Source organism: Paramisgurnus dabryanus, chromosome 2, assembly GCF_030506205.2.
Source record: "Paramisgurnus dabryanus chromosome 2, PD_genome_1.1, whole genome shotgun sequence".
Taxonomy (NCBI): Eukaryota; Metazoa; Chordata; class Actinopteri; order Cypriniformes; family Cobitidae; genus Paramisgurnus; species Paramisgurnus dabryanus.
Window position 1 is genome coordinate 26,363,072 of NC_133338.1, and position 22,625 is coordinate 26,385,696.

The window sequence follows — 22,625 nt, forward strand, 5'->3', positions numbered from 1 at the left end:
GTGCAGATTAGCCGGGTGGTATGCCGAGGGGCCTGGGGTTGGCTGGGGGGATTGTTATGGTTGGGGGGAACGGTGCATGAACCCATTCCCAGTTCTCTGCACTCTATGCAGGCTGTGCACACAAGCTGAGACGCCCTCCGAGCTCTCCTAATGAATTATTAACTCCAACTGACAAATACTGTTACGGGGCCCTGGCTCAGATCTGTTGCGTTTTCGAATAAAATTGCTGTAGACACATGTTACAAGAGGATGGAGTCAGCTTCTCTCTCTCTCGCTATCATGCCTCAGCAGTTTGACTGATGGCTAGAGACTTGTGGGGAAGGCCTGAGAGACTGAATATTTTAGAGGTAAAATAATACCACTTGATTTACTATGTAATACAAAAGAAGTGCTTTGTTTCGCTTGCACTCCATTGAAGATAAAGGTGGGGGTTGTTGTGCTGGAAGCCCTGGCTCTTTGGATCCATGAATAAAAAATAGGAGCAGAATCGCAGATGTCTCCCTTGTAGCGCATCTCCTCGCGTTCTTCTCCTCCTGCCGCGCCGGGGCCCGCGCACCCCTTCCGTTCTGCGCTCTGAACTTTGCTCTTAATTTTGATTTTCAATTAGCGCTGTACAATTTCGGAGAGATCACTTTCTGTTTGATATAATTACAGGAAACAATTTATTGGCTGATTAAAATTGAGGTCTCAGTCTTGCTAAAGAAAATAGGGGCGAGGAACGGTCTGGGTCTCTGGTGCCTTCCCCTGCGCTAACTAACAGATTTAGCGTGTTTGCACAGCTGCGGTAGCCTGCTTGATTAACTTCCATTGACTTCCATTGACTTCCATTGTCCAAACTGATCTAAGACCTCTTGGATGTATTTGAATTTTCGGTAAGCATCGTAAAATTGCCGTGCTACATCAAGGGCATTACAATTATAATAACGACCAGTGTTGGGCCTTTTTTCAAGCTCACTTACCAAACTACATAAAACAATTCATATTGAGAGTGTAAGCTGGCTTAAGTGCCCAGCCATGTGTGCAAATTGATGGCACGTCTTCAAATGAAGTACTCATACTTTAAAGAGCCTGAGAGCAATTGGGCCTGACAGCCCGTTGCAAGCCACACATCCCTCATGCGCCGGAGTGTACGGCCGCCGCGTGCACGTGAACAGATTAACTCACAGTTTGGTGTTAAAATAATCTCTCTCTGTGTCAAATTTGTTTTCGTCCCACGATGAGCCCCATGCTGAAAAACTTGGCAGGGCTGGGACGTGGAGTTCTGGAGGCACCTTGGGAAGCCTTCATTACCCAGCCTGCATCTCCCAGCAGTCTCTGTGTGCAGTAGAAGGACGTTAGCTCACCTGCAGCCCTTGACCTAGAATGTCCATGCCCTTTGTCCACGCTAATGCGGCTAGCAGCAGCGTTTTGACTTCCTCCAAGTCTTGCCATGGAGTCTTGCTGCAGACTCCATGGTCAATTCAGATTCAGACAATGGGTAACACCCGTCTGCTCAGAAAATGGCCATATGTATATAATATTTTTCAATGCTGCGTATCGAGTCCTAAAGCAGACAATGCAAAGGCGAGTAGAAGTTCAGTAATTGTTATATAAACACAAATGACCTGTCGATTTATGTTTGTAAAGGCCGATTTTTAGTTTTCTTGTAATTCCATTAATTTGTATATATTTTTTATTTAACTGCCTGGTTTGAATCTTATCCACTTTTTAAATGAAGTTCATTTTACTGGAGAAACACTCAGATTTACTCATTCTTGAGCCTTGAATGGAACGTCGCAATAATTTTTACAAAAAAATGACTTTCCTCCAGCCGCAATCACGGTCGTTTCCAATGAATCCTTACAATTGCAAAAGCAGAACAGCACAACTTACAATTACACATGACTTTGACAAAATGAAGAAAACTAGCACATTAGGACATTTATGGACTTAATATAAATGTAATGATTGAGATCCCGTTAAATGTCAGCTTCTGAACGTCACAGCTCTTTTTGTGGTCGGTTTAATGAGAGCGTGTTATATGGTATGGTAACCCTCTTAGCGCGGTAATCAGGCACAGGGCGGGAGAGATGGGGTCTGCCTCAGGCAGCTCTCCAGTGGTAGCTCAGTACATCCATTTACATTAAACAAAGGATTAAGAAGGACCTCAGTGCCTGCGTTTCTCCTGTGCCGAGGAAGCACAGAGCAAAGAGCCATTGATAGGATCTCCCCTGCTCTGATACCGGTCCAATCCTGGAGTTAGACAGTGCGCGGAGACTCAGAATGGCAGCCAAGTTCATATATTTGATGTGATGTGAGAGCCGAAGCTGGTGTGAGTGAAATGAAATGTGTGGTGATACAGAGGAAATAAAACATTAGGGTTTTCTAACTGATCTTTCTGTCTTTGACACTTTTTCTCTGGACTTAATATGATATTTATGTGTTGCTGAATTCATCTTATAAGTCTTTATTCCTCTCTCTCAGCAGAATCATGTCTTCCAAGCAAGCCACCTCCCCGTTCACCACGACCCCTGACGGAGGTGAGGATGGAGTGAATCAGGAGCGCATGTCCTGGGAAAAAGAGGAGAACTTAGAGGCGCTGGCTCCTCCTCTGCACAGTCTGATCCACAACAAACCTCCTCCGGAGGAGCTACCGCCAATCAGCAGCAGCGTGCCGCCCGAATCCGACTGGGACAGTCTGCTGTCGGCCCAGCAGCGCATGGTGAGAGCCTTGCACAGTACTGCTGCCAGCGATGTGCTCATTTAACTTTTCATATAAGCTCATTTACGTGTGCTAACACAGGATATGCGTCGTTTTTAACTTTCTAATGAGTTGTAGATGAAAGGTCACATTATTAAAAATATTTGGCAGGGTTTTAAAAAGAGAACTGTCTGCTCTGATGATTCGTCTACAACTTTAGCGCTCTACAGATATTTTCCGACGGCGATCATTTTACATCACAGCCTTAACATACAAAAATCCGTTCATGAGATTGGTGAAGTGAGTAAAACTCTGCAGAAATATGCCACTGTGTATTCTTAAAAAAAACAAAAAAAAACACAAGCTCTGAACTCCCGCTGAGAAGAATACACATCCCAAGGACACAACCAGAACAGAGCATGCCTCTCTGGAACACTTTTGAATGAAGACTTAAGACTTTGCGATTCGCCAAGCACTTGGCTTTGAAGTCTAAGCCCCCACAAGTGCCTGGAGATCCCTCACACTGTAAAAGTGCAGGAGAACAACGTATTGAATTTCATTTCACGTCAGAGCGATTTTATGAATCTATAAATAGACAGACAATGAGAAAGTAAAAACGGGAGTGGGAACTTGAGGGAACAACTCCGTTGCGCTTACAAACACACAAACTCCCCCGATTCTCAGCGGTGGTCTCTCCAGACCATGAGGCAAAGGGCCCAGACGCAAGACTGACAGCCACTTATTGTTCAGTGCTTGTAAAAGGGAATTCTCCATTAACCCTCGCTCTGCTGCTGTTGGCCTAGAGCTAGGTGACAGAGACAGGCCCCAAGGTTTGGACTCCCCAACCGCACGCAATCCAGACCCCATTTTAATTAGCCAGAACAAGGACACTGACCTCACAGGCATAATCACCAAATTCGGTCATAAGGGATGGAAGAATGCATTCACAGTTGTATCGTTCACAGCAAAATTGCAGATTTTTCACTAGTGGGCACAAGATCTTAAAAGTGAGCGACAGCAAGAAGCAGGAACAGTTGTGTGTGTAGCTCATGCAGGTGGCTTTGCCAAACACCCCACGGGGCTGTTGATGTATTTTGCGTGGTTCTTCCGGTTCTGTTTCTCACATGTAAATTCAAAGGGATTCGGTATTACTATATTGGTTTAATTAGAAAAGCATTTTAAATAACTTTTGGTTGGATGCATAGAGAATAATCTCATACGTTCCTCTTGATATAATGATAGGCTCCATAATATGATTTCTTATTCGTTTCTTTTTGATTTTCAAGAGGAGTAAGCAGTAAATCCTGTGCTTTATTTTATTTGTGTGTGGGTTTTAGTTATATATTTTAGTGATATATTTTAGGGGTAGATGGTAAAAAAAGAAACTTTGTACCATCAAAATACCAAGGTGGGTTTTATTGATAATTGTAGTTTTATTTACATGCTTGGCTTGCATGGCAAAGAGGAAAATTTTATTGTTTAGTGGTTCCTCCTTATAGGTCGGTTAACTTTGAAATTCTTACCCCAATTTTGTTTTATTCTTAATGTTTTTTTATTTATTTTTTAAGTAGCAAAAATTATTTGCCATAACCATAACATAATGTAGGTATCAACCTGATCTCACGAATTACTGTGGGATAGTCACAGAATGTTTTGCTCATTTTTCACAGATTCTCACAGATCTCTGCATTTTTCCGTGGCCCCACCACGGACTTTCTTTTCCGTGGCATTCTCACGGATTGATTACTCAACTGTTTTGTCCTATTTTCTTAAAATTGCCGCTTCGGTTTAGGGTTAGATTTACATAAAATGACATCCTTACCCAAACTCAACTCTAACCCCAACGCCAGGCGACAATTGTTTAAAGTTAAGAAAATATAAAAGAATAAATTAGGAAAAATTATATAAACCAATACTTAAAGTGACATACTAACAAAAACACCAAATCTAACCCTAAACCACAGCGACAATGTTTGAAAATAGGAAAAAGCAGTTGAGTAACCAATCCATGAGAATACCACGGAATAGGTGGTGAGGCCACGGAAAAATTCGGAGATCCGTGAGAATGCCACAGAAAAATGGGCAAACAATTCAGTAACAATCCCACGGAACTTTGTGAGATCTTGTTGTAGATATCTATTAATGTAGATAAAGATTTGATGCTTTTGATTGTAGACATTGGTATCTTTGCAAATCTGAGCCAAGTTTTTCAAATGAGTTTTCTTTTTTATTTAGAAGAAAAATCAGAAAATTGTGAGACCTAAGTAAAAGTCTCTGTTCTGTCTCTGTTTAATATAACTGTTACGTGTTAGAAAAGCCATTTAAAAATAGATCTTAATTTTGACATTATTTTTTTTCTCTTCCAGTACACACAGTCTGTGTGTGTTGTCACTGCCTGTGCCTCTGCCAAAAAATCACATTGCACAAATGCCAAAGGCAACCTGTCTCCGTCCAGTGCTTCATACACCTGCCTTTTTTTCTCTTTGATTTTTGCAGCGATGTAGCACAGTGGTTCTCAAACTGGGGGCCATGGCCCACAGGGGGCTTCGAGATGGTACCAGGGGTGCCCCAATTTTGATATTTCATAAAATACATTAATTTATCATAAATTATGTGTAATTAATCCTCAAAAAAATAAGGCTACTAACCAACAGAAATACGTTGTATAATTTAATATATTTGTTTAATTAAAATAAAATAAAAATATTCATTTTCTTTAGTGGGGCATGAAGGTGCACACTGTTCACAAAGGGGGCCGCACGCTTAAAAAGTTTGATAACCACTGATGTAGCAAACTTATTCTCACATCCTCCTCCCACGCTCTTGTCTCTGTCATGACCTGTCACTAGTGCGGACGTGTGCTTTTATTAGGAGTTTAAGTTCAGCTGTAGTTTATGTTTTGACTTATCAGCCTTCAGTGTTTTAGTGTTTTCACCATTACATCTCTGTACTGTGTGAACCTGGACAATGTGTATGATCAAACAAACAGACTGCTTCTCCCGTTTCGCTCTGTTTTCCCCTCTGCGTAAGTGCTCAGGGAACACTGAACTATCAGCTGCAAACAGAAGCCCAGTTAACCACTAAACCACACGCAGGTGGGACCGCAAAAAAACAGCCGTTTGAGACAGGGTCCAGATTTATGATGGCCCTAAGGGTTCAGTGAGAAATAGCCACCAGTTAGAGTACTAACAAATCTCACAGCTCTCTATCCCGTCTCAAACACGCACTCGTAACGTTCGGAGCTTAGTTGGAGAAGCTGGTTGACGCTGGCTGGTTTAGCTAGCAACTGTGAAGACACATACATCAAACATACACATGGTGCTTTTTTCTATTCTATTTATTCGTGCTGCTTTTTTTATCGAACATATGTTATTTTTTTCTATTGGCTTTTTCTAAAGCACAATCTTATAATAATATCATTGCATTTAAACTTTTTGAAATGTTTTTTTGAAACGTGAAACAAAACTCAAATCTTCCAAACTCTTTTTGTTTTCTTGCAGGAATCGGACAGCAATAAAGTATGTTCCTTGTACTCCTTCCGGAATAACTCTACCTCTCCACTCAAGCCAGATGAGGGGGGCAGGGAGCGCGGCGACCTGCTGAGCAGCTCAGCTTTTGGAACGCCAGAGCGTCGCAAGGGAAGCCTGGCCGATGTGGTGGACACACTGAAGCAGAAGAAACTAGAGGAGATGACAAAGACAGAGCAAGATGGTATGCAAATTTTAGTATCATGATATAAGTGGGGGAAGTTTGTAATGATATGTGAGCAAATCTCCTATGTCTTATGTTTTTGACTACATAGATAACTCACCAAGTATGAATCGATCTTTTCAGTCGCTCTGTTTTTCTCATTTGTTCATCCTCTCTCTGGAGTTCTGGCTCTTTCTGTGTGACTTTGTATTCTTTTGCATTCGACATAATCCATCTCTCTTCCCGCTACACACACACACACACACACACAGTCATTTAACCTGGGAGGACTGACGTGGCTTCAGTATGTTTCCAGTTTGTTCTGAACCGGGTCCAGTGTGACAAAGAGTGGGTGGCACTACCCCTCAGCTTAAGTGTGGTCTATGGGCCATGCCAAACCAAACTCTCAGACCATAAAACACACGCCACGACCTGACGCCAGGAACATTACCTTTTTATTCTTCAGCACAGACGACAGCATTCATGCCGCAAAATTCATCTACAGACAAACTCGAATAGTGCCAAAAAGGCTTTTTTTCCAAGTGTTTAGAGCCCAGAACTGTCCAAGGATTTGGCAATTAACTTTTTATGATATGAATTCTATATAAAATACGTATGTGTAGTTTAAGAATTTTATTATTTGAAAGATTTATTTAATGCAGTTAAAGCTTCTAGAGAAAGATGGATATAGGAACGAAAGGAGAATTTAGTTAATTGGTAATTCAATTTCATGTTTTTTTATTTTTTAATAATAATAATAATAATTAATATTTTTCCGCAGTGGAAAGTCAGTCCTCAGGGAAAGTGACAGAAAAACAAATACTGGAAAGAGCTGCTGAAACATTTCCTCTCCTTATAATTAGTGTTAAGTAGAAACCTATACAATCAAATATAACGCACACTCAGACAGGATTGCTCCTTCGGGAGATACCAGTCTCATTTAAACATCTGGGGAGCTCTTAGCTTGAACACTTGATCAGAGGAATAAATTACACCATAATATTTTTTCTCAAATAGTCCCCTCCCTCACCGGGAAGGTCTTCCTATTAATTTAATCGTATTTGTTTATGGTCTATTTCAGTATTGCCAAGGGTTTGAAAAATATTTTGAATATGAAAACAGGATAAATTAAATAAATGTGAGTGAGGGGCTGTCAGTCATACATAGACTTGTTATTTTCATATTCATAATTGATATAGAAAATGATGACAGGTCATCCATTATCATAAAGGGGGTTCATTTTGAGAGTCTGTGCGATGAAATAATTTAACGGCAATCTAAATTTCTGTGAACTGATTTAAGATTTTTTTTCTCTAAAAATATTTATATCTATAATTTGCCTGTCTGTCAATTAAGGCACCATATTAAACAAAATGCAGTTTTGTAAATAGGATCTAAAGTGGCTTGCTATCTAGGCGTAGGCGAAATGACAAAAATCTTATTTAGCCGTAAAAGTAATATATCTTATAATTGTGTATTTCATAATTTGTCATTTTTGCAGATAATTTTTATTTATTAAATAACTATGTCTGTAATGTCTAAATAATCCAGTGAATTGAATATGTTTATAAAATATATGCTTCATTTCTTTTTTTTTAAACATTAAATAAACATTTCCTTACAATTAAAAAACAAAAGGCTTACAACAGCAACATTTTTATAAATTGGACACAACAGTAAAACTGTTATATTTTTATTGGAAAGTTTCCGTGCTCCTTAGTGTGCTTAACTTTGGTGGTGATGGGTTCCTACTGTTGTTTCCCATGGGCCGATTTTAAAGATGCCCTTTCAGCCCTATTTGGTTAGGGTGCTGTGCAAATGAGCCCCAGCTGGTATGGCCGGTTGTTGCAGTAATTTAAATGGTCAAGTGCCGCTTATAATGCTGGACCCCATATGTTTAGTGCAGACAGGAGAGGGTGCTTCACTTCTAGGGTACAGCTGTGTTAATCTTCCCTTAATAATGGAGATCGAGTCGACCTCATGCCTCAGCGTCTAACACCACAAACTCCCTCTCTGCAGAGATATTAGTTCCCAAGCTCAAGTAAGTCCAGAGGCATTCAGAGTTTGCATTGAGATGTTGAAAAAAGTTAACAGATCTTCATCCTTGAGGATGTTTAAGTTTGATGGGATCTTCAGTACCCCAAATATCAGGATTAACCCATTGAATGACTTCAATAGCATTTCACGACAAAGCAAATCATTATGTTACGTGAGACAAGGAATGGATGAGCTGAAAATATTGTAGGGGAACAACTGTGGTCCTCTTGTAGATTGATTTGAATTTCTACTATTATTTTAACAACTTTGTTAATAAAGATCCTCTTGGTTGCCTGCATACTGTACGTTGCAACACAAACCTACATCAGAGAGATCACATTGGTTGATCAACATATTTTATTAAAGCTATGTTACACTAACCAGTATAAATCAACCCGAACCAGCTCAGAAATGCACACAGTAAGCTGATTTTTTATCATGGAGACTTTGGCTCAAGGATAATTGCAATGCTTTGTCTTTGATGTACTGTAACGTGTAGGCTGCATACAGTATATTGCGATCAAGCTCGACGGCTTGTTTAGAAAAGAGTAATGTGTCCTTTGATTTCAATAAAGGCAAGATGAATTGCGACATTCCTGAAAGCATACATTCATACACGCAGAGACACTACTTCATACCCGTCTTTACACACAGTTAATTGAATGTGCACTGGGGCTTTAGGAGTCAACCGCTCTTAAATTCAATCAGACCTATTAGAACCGGACCGCAAGTCTGTGAGACCGGACTGTCATCTCGGTGCTTCCCTCCATCTCTTCTCTCACTAACAATCCTTAAAGTGCCTTAAGTGCTTGTGACCGCTCTAATGAATGAAAATATCCTGCCCAAGTCTAGAGGACCGCATAAAGTTAAAAATAGTCACCTTCGCTGTAAAAGCAGTGTATGGGGTTTAACGTCCATCGTGGAGGCCTGCATGTGTGCTGCTGTTTTTTAATTTTCTTTAAGGATGGCATTGTAAAAACATTATTTATAGATCTGTTTGGATGGTAGGTGTCGGTTCAAAGTGTCTAACTAGAGGAAAAAATAAATAAATGGGACAAGAGAAAAATAATGTCCATTATAAAGATTCAAGGTAACCTTGTCTTGGAATCACAAGCAATTAAATGTTCTCTTTATAAAAGTGCTTAAGTAATGCACTTTAATATATGAATCCTCAGCTGGGCTGTTTGTTTTCTTTGTTGCGCTTACGAACACTGTGCTATTCTCTCTGGCACATTTATGAACGCTCCTTTTTTGATAAAGTGGGGTGATTCTTTAACTTTCTTTATTTGGTTGAACTGTACTCACCCTTTTTCAACCTTGAATTGATTGTTTGCAGATTTATATCTAGTGTGTACCTTGAGCAGCGTGCTCAGGAACTGTCCCATTCTTGCTCAATGCTTTATTTGTGCAAACGAAACTTTCAGCGGAATATCTGAACAATACAGTCCAGCGCTGTTTTTCCTTAATTCGGCGGCGCTTTGAAGCCCATGGAAAGATTTACAGAGTGTGCATATGATAGTCAAGAAGGCACGCTGCCTACTGCTCTAGTGTGGGCATCGGTGAACCACAGACTCTGCCAACTTAGTCAGCAGTCTTGTACTGGCAGGATTGGCCGCAGCTCCTGGTAATAGCTTGTTAGCTGCTAATCCACGCTTGGAGCGCTGTTCTTATGAATGCCAGCATTACATTTTGCAGGCAGTTCGGTGGCAGGGGTTCAGATCGGTGGCTGGAAAATAGACCATCCATGCAGGCTGTCATTCCTCTGTGATGTCTAGTCAGTGTGTGCTTTTGCTGCAAGCCCACGCACACACTGTCAACCAATCCGCTATCTTTATGAAAAACGAATTATTTCAAATGTAAGTTTATTTTATTTCAACAAATTCATCTTTTTTTAAATGTGTCCTTAATCTGATTTTTTTCAATCGTTGGAATGTTTTTATAACAAAATATTTTAAAAAAAATCTTCATAAATATGTGGACATTCAGTACTGTGCAAAAGTCTTAGGCCACATGCTACCATTAGATTTGTTGTTTTTGCAATTGTATAATGATCATATTATGATTATTTCTCAGTCTCATTATTAGAATACAACCAGAAAATGCAGAAAATGTGTATGTAGTATTAAAAACAGTATAAAAGTATAAACTGAAGTGTTAAGTATTTAGGGTAAACTCCCCTTCCACTTGAACAATAGCAGGCAGCTGCAGGATCTATTAAACCTAAATTAAATTAAATCCTAATTTCTAATTCTAAACAAATGACTTCAGGACAACAAAAAAGCTCAAGATGTGTTTCGTGCCAAGAGAGTTCAACAATAAATACTGACTGATGCCTGAAGAAGACATTTAGTTCTGAATTTTTTTTTAATTAACATATTTGCTGTATTTTCTGTTTGTATCTTAAAAAGAGTGAAAAATAAATATGGATGGACATTAAAACTTTGCTAAAACAACCAACCTGGTGATGGTGACCGAAGACATTTGCACAGTACTGTACATTATACAGTAATGGGAAAAAGTTATGTCAGGGGTGGTGATTTGTACAATATATGCTTTTAAAGCAACACTATGTAGTTTCCATGTAAAAATGACTTACAGCTCCCCCATGTGGTTGAAAGCGCAACAGTGCCTGGTATCAGACACTCTTCTGCAGGCAGGGGGAGGGGCGGGGCTGTGTTTCCTACCCTCCACCGCCACTTTCTGAGTGTGCTTGTAGCAGCTAGGAGGCTGCTCAGGTTGCAGCAACAGTACAATTTGTCCAGTTAAAAGTTGTTCTATCACTGAAATAATTTTAGAGACATTATTTAAAGGTAAAAAAAACTACATAGTGTTGCTTTAATGTCTTCTCATGTTAGGGTAAATTATCAAAATATTGGGTGGACATAACACTAAACTTTTAAGTTATTTATTACACAAAAAATTTTGACAAAAAGGCATCACTGTGTGAATTTTTGTTTATTAGAATATACAAAAAACAAAAGCTCGCAGGTGATAAAGCATTTATTGAATACAATTTAATTTGTTGTATTCATTCTATGCATTGTCCTGGGCTGTGCCTTTATAAACTTTGCACATGTGTTGTGTTTAATGTAAATTTTTCTCAAAGCCGAGCTTCGGTTTGTAGTCCAAACACACCAATGCAGCATTCATACAAAACGTTTAGTGCATTTTGAATTAAATATTTGCATAAAGAGCGAAGATGTCAATCATACAGTTCGCCATCACTTTTGGTGACTATTGTATTGCTTAAACACTACAGCCTTTTCTTGTGTCAGCATCTATCTGGCAGTTGCTCAACCCCGTGCACCCCTGCTTTCCATTTTCCCAGTAAAAGTTAAGAGCAAGGTTGTTAGCCATGTTTAGCATGCACTCAAAAATATGCCACCCGGATTCTCAAGCCAACAGGTGAAGAAGAGGCGCTTTCTGAAGACGAATGATTTACGCCTACAAGAGTGACCTGGGTGACAACAGGAACAGTTGCTAATGTGGCCTGGATGAGGGCTTTCTCTGGGGTGGTAACCGTAACCCCATAGTGGGTCAGAGAAGAGTTGAGTGGAGGTTAGAGAACAGCGGAGCAGCAGCTCGATACACCTGGAGCTTTGTGTATTGAGTCGGAGTTAATGAGTTTAGCAGGAGGGCAGATTCTTCAGTACCTCCATCCCACGTAAAGTCTGCTCTCTAGGGCAGGGGGATATTTCCAGAGCCCCCCCTGTGGACCTTACTTATTTCAGCAGCAGGTGAGCACCGGTGTGCATTTGAATAACATCTGTGTGTGTAACATCCTTCTGCTCCATGGAGATATCTGTGTTCAGATCTTCATTGAGATACCTGCTTGTATGAGCATGTGATGCAATACATTTCACTGGCATTTTTAAGAGAGGAGGGGTGCCTTCCACACACAGTGTTTATACATTTCTAAATTAAATTAGCCTTTTTTTCTTGTTTTTAACATCCCCTCCAAAATCTTCAGGCTGCACGCGTCTTTTCCCGTTGAGAAAAGGAGATTGATGGGTTTGGGCAGCGAGAGAATTGAGTGCAGAAAGCTGTTTTACCACATGCCATTTCGGTTGCATTTTTATGACCCTCTTGAAAGGGTTCTCATCGAAATAGCAGAGGGGCTTTCGGCTGTTTGGCTGCCCCGTCATTTCTTTCAGATTTTTATTTCGACTAATTAATAACAATCTTTGTTGTAATGATGTGCGGCACGGGCCCTGCACTTGATGCATACGGAATGAAGTGGAAGCCTCATCCGACCTTTTTAATTTCTTGGCTGGTGTCCGGGCTGAACCTGTGATCCGGGGGGGTGCTTCAAACACGATGTTCCAGTGCTCTGTCCACTGATCCCCCAGGCGGTGTACACTGGCCAGACATCAGTCATTCCAAGAGGTTTCGCTTTCTACCCGCTCCCGTCTGTCAGTAACACCGTCTACATACTACGGGGGCTGCTCGTCTAAATAAAAGCGTATGGATTTGATTAATCCACGCATGCTCGTGCCGATGTTAGGGTGAAGTGCAGATCTCAAGAGTTGGCAGTTAGGTAAGTGTGCGGGTGAGCTGGTGTATCCAGCCAACTCTCCGTTTATGGGATCTGGCCCATCACTTTTGTTTGAATAGGTAATGTAAATCTGCTGGGGTAGAGAAGACATGAGCTGGAATGGCTTGTTAGGACACATGATCAAAAGCCCCTCTCTCTGCTCCTTGCCAGTCAAGTCTCTTGTCACCCCGCGAGGCAGACGTTAAATAAATTTTTTTCTGAGGCTGTACATTGGAGACATTCTGCCAGTCTGACAAAACTGATAGCCCCGACTCCCGTTTTGCTCCTCGGAGAGAGTTACGCTTCTGACAAGCCTTCAACACCAGAGAAAAGGAGAGACTGATGCAAACAAACCGTGCCAGAGCAGAACTCTGATACAGTTTCAAATCAGACATACATAATGCACATGTTTCCCCGAGGAGCATGAGGCATTATAAAGAAATCACTGCCCTCTTGGCTACCTAGTGGACCTCCGTAGCTCCAAATAGAGCATTGCTTTTTCGGATGACAAAACAAGCAGCTGCTTCTGCCTCAATGTGCCATTCTTTGCGTCTGTATCACCTTCCCTCTTCTCAGATTCCCATTAGTCAACAGTAGCAACTGCTGCAGAGCATTCCAGGAGCCATCTTCTCTCTCAAGCTCAGCTGTTGACTCTGTCCCCCTTGTGTGGGACCAAGCACAACACTCTCATTGTGCTGGTCTCTGTCATTGAGCTTCGCCTCTTATTATAGGAGGAAACGGGTGTTTCGGGGAGACAAATCACAGCCAGGGCTTTTGAACAGAGGCGCGTTTGTGCCCTCTTCACACCATAGGTATGGCTTCTCAGCTGCACGTGGGAAGTTAGCATTTTATCAGTCACACTTTATGTTTGGAGTCTTTAACTAATATTTACGTGCATACTGTAGGAAAATGTATATACGTAACTATTGTATACATGCATGTTGCAAGTTTTTGCTCTCTCTTGACCCTATCCCCAACCTTAAACCCACCCCTAACCCCCAAACCTACGCTGACCAACATGGTTGTACATGATAAGTGCAATTTGTGATTCATCTGTGCATTTTATTTTGATAATTAATACATGTTTACTAATGTGATAAATAATTGTAGCACCGAGCATTGAATTAGCAGCGCAAAGGTTGTGGGTTTGTTCCCCAGAGATGACATACAGTATACTGATCAAATGCATGTTTTGTAATGCACTAAAAGTTGCGTCTGCCAAATGCGTAATTGCATAAGTGTCACTTTATCTGCCTTTCAATAGATTTGTTTGCAATGTAACCAGGGCCCTACAGGTGGGGAAATATAATATTAAGCAGTAATATTGTAGCGTGACATGTTTCACCTTCTCACACACATAGAATAATTGCAGCCTATAATTTTGTGCTGAATATTCGCTTTCACTCGGAAATACATTACATTGTGCAAATTAAATGGGTTGCGGATGCCATTTCATGTTCTCTCTAATTACACCATAGCAAGTAATGGCGAGATAAAAGTTAGCGTAAAAACATTGTCCTTGTCCGAAAGGGAAAGTGTAGATGGGGACAGCCCTGTCGCCCCTTGTTTAACACCGCTGCTGGAATATTGGTATATGCGTTAAGCACTCCTGGAATGGAGTGGTTAACGGTTTTAATGAGCAAGCATCTTTATGTGCCCCTTTCAGTATTTGGATTAGCACAGTGAGAAAAGCAAAACGCTGATGCCCAGGAAAAGCGGACCACCCCATTAATTAGCCTTAAATCTGTCACTGCGCAGCAGAGCGCTGCCGGTGGAAATCGCTGGGCCCTTTATGTAGATTAAAAGCAGGCAGATCTAAATGAGCCGAACGTAACCTGTAACTCCCGTGTATATGCGTGCATATAAGTATGAGATCACATCCCCCACATGACCACCCGCCTGTGCTCAGTTCCCAGACATTGACTGCACATAACTGGACAAAAGAGCTGGTGTCATCTGACTCAGGATCAAAATAGTTGTCAATGTAACTCACACCACAGCCACAGACGGACCAGTGTGGCCTGCTAATGATTTGAGGCCACATAGCAAGGCTTGTTTTATATGAGCCACCCACGTCAGCTCCATCTGGTTGCTAATGCCACCACCTTTTCCAAAATTCACAGACACAACAGTCAAGACTGTAAACACACAGTCGAACGTTTTCCTCCTCTAAACATCAAACGTTATAGAGAATCGTATTGTCTGTCTCTTTGTGTCACCTCTCTCTTTGTTCAATAAGGTGTCAGATGGTGCCAGGAGACGAGATGGGATGTCAGAAAAAACAGATAGAAACATGTTTTATTGCTTTATATGCTGCGGCTCTGATCATTGTAATTATTCGCTGAACACCATCTCTCATTGGGAGTGGCCCCCATATAATTTTAAGTCTGCGCAGGTCAAATGGTTAATACGCTTTAGGACCCTGTCATCAATTACATGTCATGAAGTTCCAATGATAGCTTAAAGTTATGAGTTTTAATTCTAATGAATGGTTTGCTGGGCGGGTTTTTCTCATCAAATTCCATCATCTGCAATTTGCGATTTGGGTAGCTAGGCACACTTTTCTCACCCCTTTAATTTCCCAAAGTGCCCTGCCTGAGGATATATTTTCTCCACACACTGCTCTTGGATTTTTCACCCGTCTGTTTTCTTTGTCCTTCTGTCTCGCACACACTTTCTTTTTCCCATTCTTGAGAGGTGATAAAGAAATGAGCTTAGCTCCATGTGAAACGCCAGCGTTTTCCGTCTTCTCACAGCATGCTGCGGTGGATTTGACCCCGCAGGCCGGAGAAAAAGAAACGGGTCGATTCGAAGAAAAATACGGCGGGCATTGTTGCAGAACCGTGCGGGAAACAATGGTGCATTGAGTGTCTTAGCTGTAGACCAGTGAGGAGACTTCCGAGGAATTGGAATTTTTAACCTTTCGAAGTACTATGGTTACCGGTAACTGCGCCGTTTCGACGCGGCCTCTCCGCAGAGTTACTCAGATATCAAAAGATATAGAAACTACCTTTCAGCTTCTGTCAAATCAACATAGACTTTTTCCACTGCCCTGCCTCGGATAATGGGGAGTACCGGTCAGATTGTGTCAGTATTGTTCAGTGGTGCGCTGTAGGCACTTTCTATTCCTGTGTGCAGCTGTGTGGGCTGAACTCAGCAGCCACCGGTGGTCCGTGTAGCAGCAAGAGCCAGTAGTTAGCTGCGCGTGTGAGCGAGAGAATGGAGTTAGATGTCTAAAAATAGTGACCTTTTAAGGCCTGTGTGTGGATTTTGACATGCTGGTAAACAGGGTGCACTGCACGGGACCATAAACATTTTTAATTGTTGCCTCATAAAAATGGAGAGTGTCAGTGGCAGCAGCAGAAAATATGCTTCCTTAATTAGTCAAGCCAGTTTTATAAAGAATGAAGAACCGTCCTTTTGCTTTTTAATGCACCCATGCACACGTACCGTACTGTTTATTAGTATATTATGAATAAAAAAGTTTTTGCTTGTGCTGCAATATACATCTGCTTTACAAAAAAAATCATACATTTATTAAACTTTTTATCTTTCGTGTGCAAAGCTTGTAAATGAAAGCTCTTAAACTTTAAGGAAATGGAACGATTTGTCAATTACTTTAACCAAAGGCCGCATATAAACCGGGCCATAATGTTTTTTTACGCTTGAAATGTCTCCTATTTTAATTTTAGCACCACATCATCTTCTTGTCGCAGCGTTTAAACACTTCGTATATTGTGGAAGGGACTCCTCAAGCACGTCCAAGTTGCTTGGGTATTTAATATGAAATAAAGTTTCGCCGACGATTCAAGACAGTTGGCTTCACAGCAAATTTTAATCTATTCATGTGGATCCTATCAGCTTCTTTTTGTCCCTAGCACCCATTAATTTACTAAATCACTCTGAGCCGAAATGATCGCAGTAAGCGTCATTATTCACACGTTTTTATTAATTCAACGTAGACGAATAAAAGCGAATGTTTTGAAGCATTGATTAGCAGAAGGGTTTATATCTGACAGTTAGATTGCAGGGTAGCCAGTATAAAAAATGGCTCCTCTGTGAGGTACCCAGTAATTTAATTCTTGTGTGAAATTATTATAATTTATTACAGTTTGTGGGCTCTAATGATTACAGACATCCAATGAATATTATAAATTAAGATTCGCATATCTGTTCTGATTTTTTTTAAGTGCTATAACATTTTTGAGTGGCTTAATTTTTATTTATTTTTAATAAAAAGCATTTATTATATCAAAATACTGTAAACAAATACACAAAATATAAACAAAATAAACATATAGGTGAAGAGACGACAATCGACCTAAATTTGAGTCTCAACGAGACGTAACCCTTAAAAAAATTATTTTCCTATAAGAGGCTATGTTTTGAAAGTTTTGGCCGAATTTTAGTTAAGATGTGAGTAAACTCTAATGAAGCATCAGGATGGATCGGAGCAGTCAGGGCGGACTTCCTCTGAGCCTGAGAGGAGGCTAAAGAGGACAGGGGAGAGAAAGTTCATTTTGCTATCCAAGCATTAAATGGTCCTAGTTTTCTTAAAAGTGACCTTGTGGGGAAGGCAGCGCAGCTGAGCTTCTGCGCAGCTCCTTCCAGCTGCACACATGGCATCCATCAGGGCACAATCAAGCGCAGTCCCAACACCTCAGGCTCGGACATATGTTGAGTTTTATTTCATTCTTCTGACATTAATCCTATTCACCAGCTGTTCTGCCAGCTGCCACTCTCCAGCTTAAGAGGAGATTGCAGTTTTGGGGGCTCGGAGTATGGGCTTATCTTGGCTCCTGATCTCTCCACACTAAGTTCTGATTGGATTTTTTTCCATCTTGTGCCCACCCTCCCATCCTTCCTCCTGAGATGTCTTCACTCGAGTTGTACTTCCCTAGTTCGAAATCTCTTTTGCTCTTTCAACATTGCTTTAATTTCGTCTCTTTACCCTTCTCCTGTTGAGGAGGGGTCTGTTTTAATCGCATGCCCAAGTCTTCCCTTGGATGGCTGCCTTCAGAGGATGCTGACCCTGTGTCTCGCTTTCTGGCCCTGGCTTCATAGGCATTTATTATTCAGTTTTGTTCTTCAGGAGCTCTTATATGTGGTGGTGCCCAGACTACATCTCCAGAGGTTCTCTTGGAACCTTTTGAGAATAAAAATACCTGGCAGCTTGACTTGCCAGCACCACACATGCCATGAAAATTCTCTCCATCCGTGGCTTTGATTCTTCTGACAAAGCTTTTATCTCCGAAGATTGACTCAAACGATTGGCCCGTCTTTATTTCTTTTATTTCACATATTTCAATTTTATCTCTCCCAGTCGTGTTACTAATCAGTGTGATATATTTCTCTTTATGTCTTTCATTGTCTGATGGAATATCTCTTGTGTCATTAGCGCTAAAGAAGGACCCTGTCATTGTAGGTCCGGCCAGCACGAATTGATCATTGGTGGCTGCTCACTTTAATAATTCAACCTTGATTAGTGCCGAGTCCTGCAGTAAAATGGATTGAGGAAGAGGTCATGCGCTGCCCTGCACAAGAGGTGAAGCCTCACGGGGGTGGTTAATTCATATATGCTTGATAGACACATGTCCTGTTTGGAAAGGTCAGGAAACGTACGATTGCAGAGACGATGGGGTCATTGGAGTAAGCTTAGCACCTCATGTCTGCCAGATAAAGACAGTGACATACTGCAGTCATCTACATCTAAATAATACGTTTTTAACCCTTTAGAACCTGAAGCAAAAATAGGTTGTTTTTAAATTCTACAGTTTATTTTGCATATTTAATTTTCAACTCTGCTCCAACACACCTCCCTTTAATAGCCATGAACAACTTGATTAGCAGGTTCAGGTGTGTTTGATTGGAGTTTGAGCTGAAATCAGCAGAACAGGTGTCCTCCAGGAACAGGGTTGGAGACCTACGTAAGGTATCATTTTTTCCAGAAAATAAATGGCTTTCAATAAATTACATTTATTGATCATTACTGTGTTATTTGCGCTTGTATATAGATTTTAAATAAAAATCAGAAATAAATTTTCACTGTTTTTATTTAGAAATAATAAAAATAAACTAGTGATACTGTAGTAAATACAAGTCATTCATAAAACACATTTTGATGGGCTAAATGCTTGAAGAGTTTAGGTAAAATGTATTAAAATGATGGCAATATGTGTCATCGTCAACACATTTGTTTTAACAGAGTTAATATATTTTTATATTTTTGTAAATGTTATGTTTATTTATTATGATAATGATACATCGCAATAATAACCCCAACTTGAGCTTTTCAAACTTTATTGGTTAAAAATCCTTAGCTTACCCCAATTTGAAGTAAAGGGTCACTCAACATTTTATCAGTAACCGTGGCTGTATATACTATTGTTAACTATAGACGGTTTCATCGGATGCACGTGCGGTGATGCGATACACGTCTGGATCCGAACTTTACTTCCGGTTTCATTTTTTTTTTATGGTCTGACTAGTTGCTAAACTGATCTCTTGAACAAATGCCTCGTCGAAAATAACAAATGCTTTGGTTTCCTAGGTAATCTATGTGTTGTTTGTTATATAAACAAACTATGTTTTAAGAACTTTTTTGTTATTTATTTTTAGCGGAGTTTACCGGAAGTTACGTGCGGACCACAATATCTGCTTGTTTATGTTGTTCCTGCTGAAACCGTCCATAACAATATCTATATTAGTGTCCACACCACCAAATGATAATGATAACTTCACCAAATAAAAATTATCTGGATTCCTCAGATCATTTTTACAGCAAAAAGCTTCTGCACAGTGTCATCTGTCATTTAAATTTAAATAGATCTAATTGGCTTTCAATGGTTTATCGTTCATCACAAAAAATTGTCCCAAAAGTGATCCCGATGATATCATTCCATGTATCTTTATCGTTATAGTTGTAGTGTGAATTCCACTTTTCTCTTAAATATAAAGCGATTTTTAAATGTATTTTTATAGTTATCATAATCATCCATAACGCTAATGACCCTAAAGCTTAAAATATTGATTTATTTTTTATCTATTGGATATGATTTCACAAGGCAAAGTTTGTTCGACTTAATTTTACTTCAACAGACATAAACACTCTGTGAGTTTCTTGCAATTTTATGTTTTAAACAGAGATGGCGATAGAGAGGTCAAAGTTATGTTAAGTTTTTGCGAGTCTACTGTCAATCTCCCATCAAAGGCAACACACCTTGCCAAGCCAGCGGTACAAAATAATCTAGCTGTTGTTCAAACAGGACTTGATTTGATATTTAAATGACTGTTTATAGTGTAAGAACCAGTGTTGGGGGTAACACATTACAAGTAACGCGCATTACTTAATAATATTACTTTTCTGAAGTAACGAGTAAAGTAACCCATCACTTTTTAAATGTACACGTTAATATTTAAGTTACTTTTTTAATGCAAGTTACTTTTCAGTTTAATCAATTACATGTAAAAATAAAATAATGTACTGAATTAAACTGAACATATTAACGTAGAATTACGCACTCTGTGTGCCTGAGCGGGAACAGTTTGTGTCAGAAACAGAGATGGCAGGCCAGAGCTTGACATTTTTGCGATCATAAAAACACCAAGTAAGCCTCAATCCTCAGCCAAGTAAGAAAAAGTAACGCAAAAGTAACTTAAAAGTAACGTAAGCATTACTTTCCATGAAAAGTAACTAAGTAACTCAATTAGTTACTTTTTGTGGAGTAACTTAATATTGTAATACATTACTTTTAAAAGTAACTTTCCCCAACAATGGTAAGACGCTAAATATATATACATTTTAAAGATGGCAATTGTTTATCGATTGACAGCAAAAAAAATATAGCTAACTGTACGATTAGGTATTTGAAGCGGTACCAGTCGGCTAGCACCTTTATTAATTGAAAAACTATTTGTGAGAATCCAAAAAATAATAAAGATCTATTTGTACAAACAAAAGACTTTCTAAGTCTAGTCAGTCTATTTACAGCAGCTGTCGACAGGAGGAAATAGCAGCGCTGTGTACGAGCAACCTACAGGTGACTAGCAGAGATGCTCACTAAGTGGAATAATGAATAGTATTAGGTGTCAATTAAATCAAGCCTTCCCCGAGGTGCAGGTGCTCGACAATATACTGACACATCTCAAGGAGCACAGGCCTCTTCACCCATGCATGCCAATGGGTGCATTTGCATATTAAAGAACCAAAATTATTTAACTGAAGCAAAAAAACCTGCGAAAAAGAAAAAAGGGCTTCTGGAAATGATCGAGGTTATTAAAACTGTTGACAGGGAAAGAAGGTAATTGGCAGAAAATGAGGGAAACGCTACTGTTACACAGTGTTGTGCGTGCATGTTTTCTCTCTGTGGTTATTTTTTTCGATCCGACTCTTCTTTTTAGCTGTTAGCATTGTGCACCGTCGCCCGGGTGTGTAACCTATTACGTTTAGATTGCTCCCTTGCAATTAGTGCCCTTTTTGTCCTCACTTCAATAACAGCGTGATTATGGAGACTTCAGGAACATTCGCCGTCGCCGCCGCCCCAGCTAACAGCTGTTGTCTCTGGAACTAACGACGGGAACGACAAAACATGTTTTCTTATGCCGTTTCACTTTCCTGTGTGCCTCTTGTAATTATTATACTCTTATTTTGTGTGATGATGGAGTCTTGTTTTAGTGGCTCTGTGATTAAGACATTCAGAAGATTTTCACTCAGCGTTCTGCTTTTGTGTGGCGCGTGTGTGCATAGCTTGTGACTCCAGTTTGTTTTTGTAAGGAGATGGAGGGAGATGGAAAGATAGAGCGCATTTTTTTGCCAGTCTATTGACTGCAGCATCTCTGTGGTAGAGAACAAATCCAATACAAGGAATGCCTTGAGATGTGACATCATAGGGGGATGTTTTCCAGACAAATCCAAGGAAAGTGGTTGGAAGAACTTGTTTTCCCCGTTAAAACACACACAACTCTAGGTTTTCTCTTGACCTTGACTGCTTGACTACTTTTCTTTTTTCTCTCCTAACTTTATTAGAATTGAAAGTGCTTAGAAGATTATTACAGTATGAACCTAACTGCTACATTTGCAGTAAGTGTGCCCTTTAGCCTAGGTGGCTTCAAGTGGAACCATAATACCTCATTATTGGTGGGTGGGTGTTACAAAGCAACATTCTCATTTTCAGATAATCATTGATGTGGTAATTCTTTGCTTCCCATGAGAAATCTTGAGTCTAGTTATGAATTGCAATAAGAAAGCAAATTTATTGTGATTGATATAACATGCATTCTTTACTACGTACACTTAACAAGTACAATACTAGTAATTATACAATTGAAAATATGCAAATGTGCACACTACCTGGCAAAATGTGATATGCTTACCTACATACTGTACATCATGCAACACAATATATGATACAATATACAGTAAAATATACAATGCAGGTGTGGATAGTGTGATGGTGTGGGTGGAAGGTGCACCTGTAGTGAGCAGAAAACAACAGAATAGATCAAGTCTAGCAGCAATAAATAAAGAATAAGTGTGTGATGAGCGAGAGAGCCAATGAATACGATAAACGCTATGTGCTACACAACAGGTGCACGTGGCTATGTGTCTATTGTAGCGCTGAGGTCTGTTTTGGCAGTGCAATTCAATTGCACTCTAGGCCATTGCTTAGTGGAAAAAATTGCACT

The 22,625-nt window shown here is 40.1% G+C and overlaps 2 protein-coding genes across 16 annotated transcripts in view; one reads left to right on the plus strand and one right to left on the minus strand.

Annotated features, from left to right (window-relative positions):
* nucb2a (nucleobindin 2a) overlaps nucleotides 1-22,625 on the minus strand; it is a 572,456-nt gene that overhangs the window by 228,786 nt on the left and 321,045 nt on the right. The window lies entirely within an intron of this gene.
* Nucleotides 1-22,625, plus strand: part of sox6 (SRY-box transcription factor 6) — a 204,390-nt gene that overhangs the window by 53,089 nt on the left and 128,676 nt on the right. For 13 of the 15 annotated variants that reach the window (XM_073812455.1, XM_073812435.1, XM_073812450.1 and 10 more), the window contains 2 exons: nucleotides 2,464-2,701; nucleotides 6,181-6,391. In XM_073812455.1, the coding sequence (XP_073668556.1) occupies nucleotides 2,471-2,701; nucleotides 6,181-6,391 (442 nt within the window). In that variant the 5' untranslated portion in view covers nucleotides 2,464-2,470. The remainder of the gene's footprint in view (nucleotides 1-2,463; nucleotides 2,702-6,180; nucleotides 6,392-22,625) is intronic. The other 2 variants (XM_073812438.1, XM_073812446.1) reach the window with 1 other exon arrangement.